The 11289-nt window shown below is 44.9% G+C and overlaps 1 protein-coding gene across 1 annotated transcript in view; it reads right to left on the bottom strand.

Annotated features, from left to right (window-relative positions):
* Positions 1-11289, bottom strand: part of LOC139574054 (X-linked interleukin-1 receptor accessory protein-like 2) — a 325366-nt gene that overhangs the window by 3243 nt on the left and 310834 nt on the right. Inside the window, exons 8-10 of the mRNA XM_071398191.1 lie at positions 7486-7631; positions 4468-4608; positions 3833-4009 (exon numbers count right to left, since the gene is read on the bottom strand). Of these exons, the coding sequence (XP_071254292.1) occupies positions 3833-4009; positions 4468-4608; positions 7486-7631 (464 nt within the window). The remainder of the gene's footprint in view (positions 1-3832; positions 4010-4467; positions 4609-7485; positions 7632-11289) is intronic.

Below are 11289 nucleotides of genomic sequence, written 5' to 3'. Positions count from 1 at the left end.
CTACTCTGAAACGCTTTGTGGACACGGGCCCAGATCTCTAACTTCCTTTACACAGCACAGTATCCAGACTGTGGTTAATGGTGCATGTATTTAAGAATAAACCCCCGGAATATAGAAGGCTATAAAAAAAAACACCACACTTCCCCTCAGGCAGCACACAATTGCATTATCTAGTCTAAAGAGTGAGTTAAGTCTGATGTATTCCAACTAAATGTTACTCAGAGCCAATTTACATTTGAATGATCATTCTTTGCAGCTTAATCGATGTGGCTTAACATGAAAAGATGACATATACAAGATTGTCTTGTATTTGGCTATTCACTTAGAAATGCTTTTTTATGGGGGAATGGGATCTCCCCTCACACATATTAAGAGGCAGCGACCTCAGCTGAAGAATGTGCTGTGTGGGGGACTTTGTTCAAAGTAATCTACCACACACATTATGTGGCAGTGGCACCAGAGCTAAAGGAGCTTGAGACTGTCTATCAACCTTTTTTTTCTGGCTTATGATGAAAGATAGCTTGTCAGACCTTTTCAATATGGAGGTATTACCGGCAGCCTGAAAATAGTACTCTGAGCACAGTGAGCACCAAAGCAAGCCTCACAAATGAGATCCTTTCTCCTTACTTGTGTATAAAACTTTAGCAATGTAGTGGAGAAATAATGAGGCCAATGTTAAATAAAGGATACACTTAGCGGGGGCAGCAGCTCAACCCTTTGTTATGTGTTGTTTTTCCTGCAGGGCCCCAAGTCTCGTCTAGTATGGATATTGAGATAATGTGTTTTTCATGGACATATCCCTAATAGATTCAACCAGAAATATGTATTGGGGGTATTGTTCAGACTGCGAATACAGAGGCACTATACTGAGAGAGTTCAATAAGGGTCCGATAGATTCATATCTTTACAATGTAACATTAACATGTATTGATATAAATTTAATAAACATTCAGATGTTTAATTGGCAATGAAATATGTATAAATATGTTAACCTTGCGATGTTGGTGGATTTGATTTGAAATGCTCTTCCTTTCATTTCTTGCCAGTTCCTAACAAAATTAATGATGGAAGAGCAACAACACATTGCAATTTCACGGTCAATTTGCTGTGCATAAATAGTACAATTTGTATGGGCGGGACTGAGCTAGAGTGCTATTTTAAAACATTTCTCTCCCCATTTTTCATATGCTGATGATTACATAAATCAATTATTATCAATAATTGCTCTCTCCCCCCCCCCCCCTATCTCCCCCCCCCCCTCTCTCCCCCCCCCCTCTCTCTCTCCCCCCCTCTCCCCCCCCCACCCTCTCTCTCTCCACCCCCCTCTCTCCCCCCCCCTCTCTCATTCTGAACAAATTAGGCATTTAAACACGTTGTTATTTGGTCGTGTTGGCCTGATCTGTAAGTGCGTTGGTACTAATGATGGCAGCCTGCCTCTCAAGGAACTGAACATTTCTCTATAATTCATTACCTATGCAGCACTATCAATACACCCTACTGAGCCCCATGGCGTGCCAGCGAGCAAACACACTTAGAAAGCAGTTTATTTATGTAAGCATGACTTTGACCAGCCTAAGGAGTTTTTGATTTATTTTGAATTCACTGCATGTTAAATTATGCAAGGAATGGACATTAGTTTGCAATATATTTGTAGTGCAAGGTGGGAACATAATTTTTTGTATGGGGCAAAATGCCATAGGTGGAGAGATGTGTGTGTAGGGCCAATGTGATTGTGAGTGTGCTCGTGTGCATGCACCTTTAGCTGTGTGTATAAAAGTATAACAAGATGAATTGACATACAGTGGAGTCGGAAAGTATTCAGACCCCTTGACTTCATCCACATTTTGTTACGTTACAGCCTTATTCGAAAATGATTTAAATACATTTTCCCCCTCATCAATCGACACACAATACCCTATAATGACAAATTGAAAACAGGTTTTTAGAAATTTGTGAAAATGTATTAAAAATAAAAAACGGAAATACTTTATTTAAATAAGCATTCAGACCCTTTCCTGTGAGACTCGAAATTGAGCTCAGGTGCATCTTGTTTCCATTGATCATCCTTCAGATGTTTCTACAACTTGATTGGAGTCCACCTGTGGTAAATTCAATTGATTGGACATGATTTGGAAAGGCACACACCTGTCTATGTAAGGTCCCACAGTTGACAGTGCATGTCAGAGCAAAAACCAAGCCATGAGGTCGAAGGAATTGTACGTAGAGCTCCGAGGCAGGATTGTGTCGAGGCACAGATCTGGGGAAGGGTACGAACAACTTTCTGCAGCATTGAAGGTCTCCAAGAACACAGTGGCCTCCCTCATTCTTAAATGGAAGAAGTTTGGAACCACCCAGACTCTTCCTAGAGCTGGCTGCCCGGCCAAACTGAGCAATCGGGGGAGAAGGGCCTTGGTTAGGGAGGTGACCAAGAACCCGATGGTCACTCTGACAGAGCGCCGGAGTTCCTCTGTGGAGATGGGAGAGTCTTCACTCAACCAATCAGGCTTTTATGGTAGGGTGGCCAGACGGAAGCCAGTACTCAGTAAAAGGCACAGTTTGCCAAAAGGTACCTAAAGCACACTCAGACCATGAGAAACAAGATTCAACTCTTTGGCCTGAATGCCAAGCGTCAGGTCTGGAGGAAACCTGGCACCATCCCTACGGTGAAGCATGGTGGTGGCAGCATCATGCTGTGGGGATGCTTTTCAGCTGAAGGGACTGGGAGACTAGTCAGGATCGAGGGAAAGATGAACTGAGCAAAGTACAGAAAGATCCTTGATGAAAACCTGCTCCAGAGCGCTCAGGACCTCAGACTGGGGTGAACGTTCACCTTCCAACAGGACAACGACCCAAACCACAGCCAAGACAACGCAGGACTGGCTTCAGGACAAGTCTCTGAATGTCCTTGAGTGGCCCAGCCAGAGTCCGGACTTGAACCCTACCGAACATCTCTGGAGAGACCTGAAAATAGCTGTGCAGCGACGCTCCCCATCCAACCTGACAGAGCTTGAGAGGATCTGCAGAGAAGAATGGGAGAAATTCCACAAATACAGGTGTGCCAAGCATGTAGCGTCATACCAAATAAGACTCGAGGCTGTAATTGCTGCCAACGGTGCTTCAACAAAGTACTGAGTACTTATGTATTTTTTATAGATACATTTGGAAACATTTCTAAAAACCTGTTTTTGCTATGTCATTATGGGGTATTGTGCGCAGATTAATGAGGGGGAAAAACGATTTAATACATTTTAGAATAAGGCTGTAACGTAACAAAATGTGGAAAAGTCAAGGGGTCCGAATACTTTCCGAATGCACTGTACATCAAGCTTATGTAATGTACTGGTAAACCATACATACAGTTGCTGAATTACATTTTCTCGCTGCTTTTACCATACATGTAACTATTTTACACCAATTACACTCCCAAATAAGATGCCAACACCAATAAACGGTACAGTAGCTGCCTTGTGGAGATGGGAGATCCATCATTGACAGATAACACAATATATGCAGGCCCTCAAAGCACACCACAACACACACCACCCTTATATTGGCGATGACAGAACAAATACAGCCACGGCAAAGGAGATTAAGATGTGCGTCTGTCTTGATTCTTCTTGACAGTCAAATGAATTCTGGGCAGTGGGTGGAAGCCTTCCCACTAGGGACAGAGTTGGGGAGATAGAGGGAGGGATGGATGGATAGAGGGAGGAAGGGAGAGAGAGAGAGAGAGAGGATGGAGGTAGACCTAGATCACATAGAGAATCCCTCCCATGAGGGACAGAGATGGGGGGGTGGAGGGAGGGACGAAGGGATGGGAGGGATCACTCACTGCTGTGACTGCTAGGGATGAGGTCCCGGTCCGGGATGAAGAGCTTGTATCCGTAGTGTTTCTCCAGAACATCTGGGAGGATCTCCAGAGCAAACTGCTCCTCTTCACTGGAGCCCCTGTTCATCGAATCCAGCTCCACTTTGGTGTAGGACAAATATGCATCATACTCCTTGTTGTCTGTGGGTGAAGAGACAAAGACAAAGAGACAGTTTTCTGTTACCAAATGAGAATTCTAGATGAATATGAGTATGACATGACATAGTTGTTTAACAACAAAAATGCTGTTTGTCTCTATTGTGAATGTATAGCAAGGGGATCTATCCTAGAAAGTGACAACCATGTCATAGAAATGTGAAACTTAAATCCTAAAACAAAGAAGTGTGGATACAGACAACTATGGGATAAGTGGCCAGAATGGTAAGTAATTCTGTGTCACTAAAATAAGCAGCATCAGCTCTAGTTCTCATGAATGAATCCTTAATACGGTGAGAATACCGCTTTTGTTACAGTCTCCGGGGGCGCTGAGAGCTGTGACTGACCTTTTCCCTGCTCTGAGAATCTCACTGGGTGGGCTATAGGCCCAGAGCTGGTCGTGTAGGACACACCCAGCCCAGCCCCAGGTGACACACACTCACCGTCTTCTGTCTCGTCACTCCCAAAGTGCCTCCGGTAGCAGAGCATGATCTCCACGTTGTAGCACTTGTAGATGGCCGTGAAGAAGCCCAGTAGAAGCAGGATGGCTCCTAGTCCACCAGCCAGCTCTAGCCTGTACATGTCTGGTACAGGAGATAGAGACAGAACGATAGATATGATACATGTCTGGTAGAGAACAAATATAGACATACAGAGAGAGATAGATATGAAGAGTGAGGAGAAACAGAGAAATAAGACACTTACTGCCACAACATACTAACATTACTCAAGACATTTTCCCCTACCACAATTCCTCTGTATCTTTCTACTAAATAGTGTTTTCGTTGCAATGTCACCAGAAGCTTACGTTCACAGTTCTTGGGGGCCTATAGGGTTAAATTAAGTCATTTCCAAGTGTTCTGTGAGGAAATACTGCATGAAGAACCAAGCATTCATCTGAAATGAGTTGAATTGAACTGTCATATATATATATTCTTCATGAGAAACAGAGCAGAAAGACAGAGATGTGAGAACATTTCTTCGTTCGGTGCTTTCACACGCAATACTGAAGGTGTGTGCGTGCGTACGTGTGTATGAAAGGGGGCCGAGGGGGTGCAAAACTAGCTATAATCGTTCATGTTTGCTCTGCTGCCATTCACCAAATATGAGCCATAAATCTTAGCTGCAGTCACTCCAGATGATAGCAGCATAATTTCTCATCCTGCATCTGTCAGACATTACGCTATCTGTCGGGCCACTCGTCACTGACACACAGCACTGGGGTACTTGGTAGGTTGGTGTGTGAACGCACTCATCTGTGAAATCATAAAACCTTTAAGAAGAGAGGGATGATGGGTCGGCGTGCCATTTTCCTTATACATGTCCTATTGAGCTAAAGCACTTCAGCAATCTGGGCCTGTATTCATACAGCATCTCAGAGCAAAAGTGTTGATATAGGATCAGGTTCCCACTGTCCTTGTCATCTTATTCATTTATGATCTAAAAGGCAAAACTGATCCTAGATCAGCGCGCCTACACTGAGATGCTTTATGAACAGGGGCCCTGTAGTCATCCCTGTGAAACCACAATTCAGCTGCCGTTGAACAATAGAAGGAGATTCCATTGCCATTCACTACAAGCATTACTCTAACATCCCACACATATACAACACAGATCAATACTGTGAGTAGAGCCCTCAATGTTTATTCTTGATTATAATGTGCTCCTCCATTATGTTGCATGTGTTCTGTCATGTGTTCTATGGGCCTTGATGATTAGTGTTTAGCCCAGTGAGCAGTGACCAGTAGAGGTCTCTGTAGCCTCACTCCAAGACCAGACAGTGTAGAACACAGGACCACTCATTCCTTCTCATGGAGAAACCTGAACTAAACTGACGTCCAAAGTAATAGTACAGTTCTGTACTTCCTACTAATATTTAAATACTGAATATTCAGGACACTCATTTGCTGAGCAATATTTCAAAACTGGAGCGGGAAGGATTTCTCATGTTTTATGGGGAATTAAATATTTATGGACCAAATATTTGGATGCATTTTTTCCCCCAACACAGCCTTGTCTGATCTAGTCTGTGCTGCCCTACATGCTATTTGTTTACATATTTTCCTCAATTTGAATGGCTTTCAAAACTATACAGTACACTGTATGCCGACGAATCTAAAGTTAATAGGTACAAATTACGCTGTTTTCCTCATTAATGGATATAGGAATGTGCTCGAGGGTCTGAAATACATTTTTGAATGAATTGTTTTCCTTGTGAAACGAGACACTTAAGCCACAGCAATGCCTTGAGATGATGACTCAGCTCTTTGGGAGGTCAGAAGGGCATTTGGGATTAATCTTTCATGCAATATTGTAACATAAAATACGTAAGTATTATATTTGATTCCATTAGAATAAGTTTGCCCTTTGTGACCTGCTACAATACTTTGTTGGTGCATACGAAGCAGACAATTCACGGTTGTAGTTTTTCATTGTGCTGAGGCTATGAAACATACATTTGCTCTCAGCCAAAATCTAGTTTACAATGCACTTATAAAGCTGTGACTCAAGCATATCTGCCTTTCCAAGACAAAGAGAAACGGGGATCAACGTCTGCTGTCTGCAAACTCATGCTCTTTCAGAACTCATGGTTTTCACTACCTACCTAGCAACATTCATCTGCACACAATCGCTTCCTAAATGTATTTCTCTAAGTATACATCTAAGTTTAGCCAGGTTCCTTACCTTTACCCTCATTGAATGATACATATAGAATGACACAGTATTATTAGACAAATTTGGCAGGAGGAAATGGGGTTTTAATTAGTCACTGCCCAAATGGGAAACGGAGATAATGCTCTCACCCCTAATTGCCTGTTACTTGCACGAATACTAGGTGACAATGGTACCCCCTGTCTCCTCTGACCAGTCTAAGGCTGAATCTGAACTAAATGAACTGCTTAGCATGAGTCAGAGGTTGTGCTCCTCCCTACGCATAATCAGAGAAAGAGAGGGAGGGAGGGAGAAAGAGGGGGCAGAGAGAAAGAAAAAGGGGGAGGGAAGAAGGGAGGGAGAGGGAGAGGGGGTGAGGAGAGAGGGAGAGAGACGGAAATGCAGAAAAATAGGAAAAGAGAGATAGAAAGGCAGATAAAGACAGAGATAGAGAGATATAAAGGCAGATAAAGACAGAGATAGAGAGATAGGGAGAGGGACACTATCAGTGTCTCTCAGTGAGCCTTGGGTGTTTACCCTCCTATACTTAACCACTCCTCTGGAAGGACAGAACCAGAAGAAGGAAGGTCGTCATTAGTTGTGGCTTTAATCACCTGTCCCATTAGAAGAGACACAGCGGGACACCCCCCTCCAGGAGGGGATGGCGAGGGAGGTGGGATGGCGCTGAGGCCTGACGCTGCACCGTCGCACCCCGCCCCAGGGAGACATTACCCATAATCTGTTAGCCTAAAGTGTTGCTGTCATAGCAGCAGCTTTAGCAGAAGCAGCAGTTTTGAGGCCAAGCATACCTTTCTTCTGCAGGATGGCGCTTCCACTCCTCCGCCCGATATGGTTCTCCACAAAGCAGGTGTAGTTGCCCAGGTCCGTCTCCTCCACCGCATCAAAGGTTAGGGACAGCTCCACCTCCTTCTCCCCTAGATACTCCTTTAACACCCTGTGTAGAGGAGGAGGAGGACGAGAGAGAGACAGACCTCAGGGGTGGTGCCATAGCCCGGAGCATAGAGGATCCTACTTAGATAGATAGTGGGGGACAGAAATACATCTCGCATAGTGGCTGTTTTCAGAGCCAGGCCCTGGTTCCACAATGCAGCTATCAAGAGTTCAGCACTGAGGTCATCCTTGTTAGGCATAGATTCTGCCCCGGAGTCCTGCTGTTGACTTTTGCCATTAGAGTGGAGCTGGAGAGCCAACACACACACACACACACACACACACACACAGAATGCAGATGCCAGAGAACATGCGGTCGGTGTATATGTGTACATATACACACACTAGTGCTGTTATTGTGAAGTGAAAACGTCTAGGAGTAACGGCTCAGCCGCGAAGTGGTAGGCCACTCAAGCTCACAGAACGGGACCGCCAAGTGCTGAAGCACATAAAAGTCATCTGTCGTCGGTTGCAACACTCACTACCGAGTTCCAAACTGCCTCTGGGAGCAACGTCAGCACTAGAACTGTTAGTCAGGAGCTTTATGAAATGGGTTTCCATGGCCGAGCAGGTGCACACACGCCAAAGATCACCATGCACAATGCCAAGCATCGCCTGGAGTGGTGTAAAGCTCACACCATTGGAGCAGTGGAAACGCGTTCTCTGGAGTGATGAATCACGCTTCACCATGTGGCAGGCCGATGGATGAATATGGGTTTGGCGGATGCCAGGAGAACGCTACCTGCCCGAATGCATAGTGCCAACTGTAAAGTTTGCTGGAGGAGGAATAATGGTCTGGGGCTGTTTTTCATAGTTCGGTCTAGGCCCCTTAGTTCCAGTGAAGGTAAATCTTAACGCTACAGCAAACAATGACATTATAGACGATTCTGGGCTTTCAACTTTGTGGCAACAGTTTGGGGAAGGCCCTTTCCTGTTTTAGCATGACAATACTCCTGTGCACAAAGCAAGGTCCATACAGAAATGGTTTGTCGAGATCGGTGTATAAGAACTTGAGTGGCCTGCACAGAGCCCTGACCTCAAATCCATCGAACACCTTTGGGATGAATTGCGAGCCAGGCCTAATCGCCCAACATCAGCCCCCGACCTCACTAATGCTTTTGTGGCTGAATGTAAGTCCCCACAGCAATGTTCCAACATTTGGTGGAAAGTCTTCCCAGAAGGCTGTTATAGCAGCAAAGGGGGGACCAACTCCATATGATTTTGCCCATGATTTTGGAATGAGATGTTCGAAAAGCAGGTGTCCACATAAACTGAGTTTAAATGTTTCACAATTCCTGACATTTAATCCTAGTAAAAATTCCCTGTCATAGGTCAGATAGGATCACCACTTTATTTTAAGATTGTGAAATGTCAGAATAATAGTAGAGAGAATGATTTATTTCAGCTTTTATTTCTTTCATCACATTCCCAGTGGGTCAGACATTTACATACACTCAATTCGTATTTGGTAGCATTGCCTTTAAATTGTTTAACTTCGGTCAAAAGTTTTGGGTAGCATTCCACAAGCTTCCCACAATAATTTGGGTGAATTGTGGCCCATTCCTCCTGACAAAGCTGGTGTAACTGAGTCAGGTTCGTAGGCCTCCTTGCTCGCACACACTTTTTCAGTTCTGCCCACAAATTTTCTATTGGATTGAGGTCAGGGCTTTGGGATGGCCACTCCAATACCTTGACTTTGTTGTCCTTAAGCCATTTTGCCACAACTTTGGAAGTATGCTTGGGATCATTGTCCATTTGGAAGACCCATTTGCGACCAAGCTTTAACTTCCTGACTAATGTCTTGAGATGTTGCTTAAATATATCCACAATTTTCCGACCTCATGATGCCATCTATTTTGTGAAGTGCACCTGTTTCCTCCAGCATCTTCACAAGGTCCTTTGCTGTTGTTCTGGGATTGATTTGCACTTTTCGCACCAAAGTACGTTCATCTCTAGGAGACAGAATGCGTCTCCTTCCTGAGCGGTATGACTACTGCGTGGTCCCATGGTGTTTATACTTGCGTACTATTGTTTGTACAGATGAACATGGTACATTCAGGCGTTTAGAAATTGCTCCCAAGGATGAACCAGACTTGCGGAGGTCAAATTTTTTTTTCCTGAGGTCTTGGCTGATTTCTTTTGATTTTCCCATGATGTCAAGCAAAGAGGCACTGAGATTGAAGGTAGGCCTTGAAATACATCCACAGGTACACCTCCAATTGACTCAAATTATGTCAATTAGCCTATCAGAAGCTTCTAAAGCCATGACATAATTTTCTGGAATTTTCCAAGCTGTTTAAAGGCACAGTCAACTTAGTGAATGTAAACTTCTGACTCACTGGAATTGTGATACAGTGAAATATAAGTGAAATAATCTGTCTGTAAACAATTGTTGGAACCATTACTTGTGTCATGCACAAAGTAGATGTCCTAACCGACTTGCCAAAACTATAGTTTGTTAACAAGAAATTTGTGGAGTGGTTGAAAAACAAGTTTTAATGACTCCAACCTAAGTGTATGTAAACTTCCGACTTCAAATGTATGTATGTGTGTATGTATGTATGTATGTATGTATGTATGTATGTATGTATGTATGTATGTATGTATGTATGTATGTATGTGCGTATCCTTATGCTTTACCCTCCCACCCCTCACCCTTTCTAGCCTCATCTCGCAGCCTGGGATGGCCTGTGTCACGTGGCCTTGTATGTTTATCCAGGGGAGAGCTGGGAGGCTGGCGGCCTGACAGCCCAGGCCTGGCTGATGGAGCGTTCTGTGGGCAACTTGCTTGCTGTGCGGAGGGGAGGTTGGAGGGTCTGTCAGGCCTGGATTGACTTGTGGTGCTGCCGGTCCGCAGGATGGCGAACGGGGGTTATTCGTGGTAATCCCCGTCTCGGGCCAAATCCATGGCCCATTGCCAGCAGATTGATGTGTCTCGGCAGTGCAGTGCGGGGGCTGAGCTGTCATGGCTCAGGGAGGAGGGAGGTACGGGGGAGTGAGGGAGGGATGGGGGAGTGAGGGACAGGGGCCATGTGGGCGACACTGCGGCATCCGAACCTGTACATCTATGTTAGGAAGGAGGACGCGCTTCTAGTGGTGGAAAGGAGGCGATGGTGTAATTAGTGGGGGTGTTAGTGAGCCTGCTGCCTGGCAGTGTTCCTCCGCTTGGCTGGAGGAAAACAAAACCGGAGCAGAGGAGACATGGTCAGTCTGCGGCATAAAAAAAACTCTTCCCCCACAGGAGCACTTCAACTCCTCCACCCCAAAATACAGAGCAGCTCTTTGCAGTGTCAGTGGGAACGACTGATGTGATGCTCGGCTCTGACAGGCGATTTGTGTAGTGTGAGAGGTCATTCTGAATGATGAGCCACTTGCTAAAACTCTCCAGAATATTCACAGTCGGACACACGCATACGTTTACGCACATCCTCACAGACACTCACGAGCACACAGGCACACACGTGCAGACAAAGACAGACAGAGACACACGTGCATGCGCGCACGCACACACTAAACACACACATGCACACCCTCTCTCTCTCCCTCTGTCTCAGATTGCATTAGTACACCAGGAGCGCTGAAAGAAACTGGGTCAGAGGATTTTACTGTACTAACCTGACCTGGACTTCTTTGTATGAATATTTATCCTGAAAACTGGCACA

This window comes from Salvelinus alpinus, chromosome 4, assembly GCF_045679555.1.
Source record: "Salvelinus alpinus chromosome 4, SLU_Salpinus.1, whole genome shotgun sequence".
Classification (NCBI taxonomy): domain Eukaryota; kingdom Metazoa; phylum Chordata; class Actinopteri; order Salmoniformes; family Salmonidae; genus Salvelinus; species Salvelinus alpinus.
Note: the sequence above shows the minus strand (reverse complement) of the source record. Positions and strands in the feature narration are given on the sequence as shown.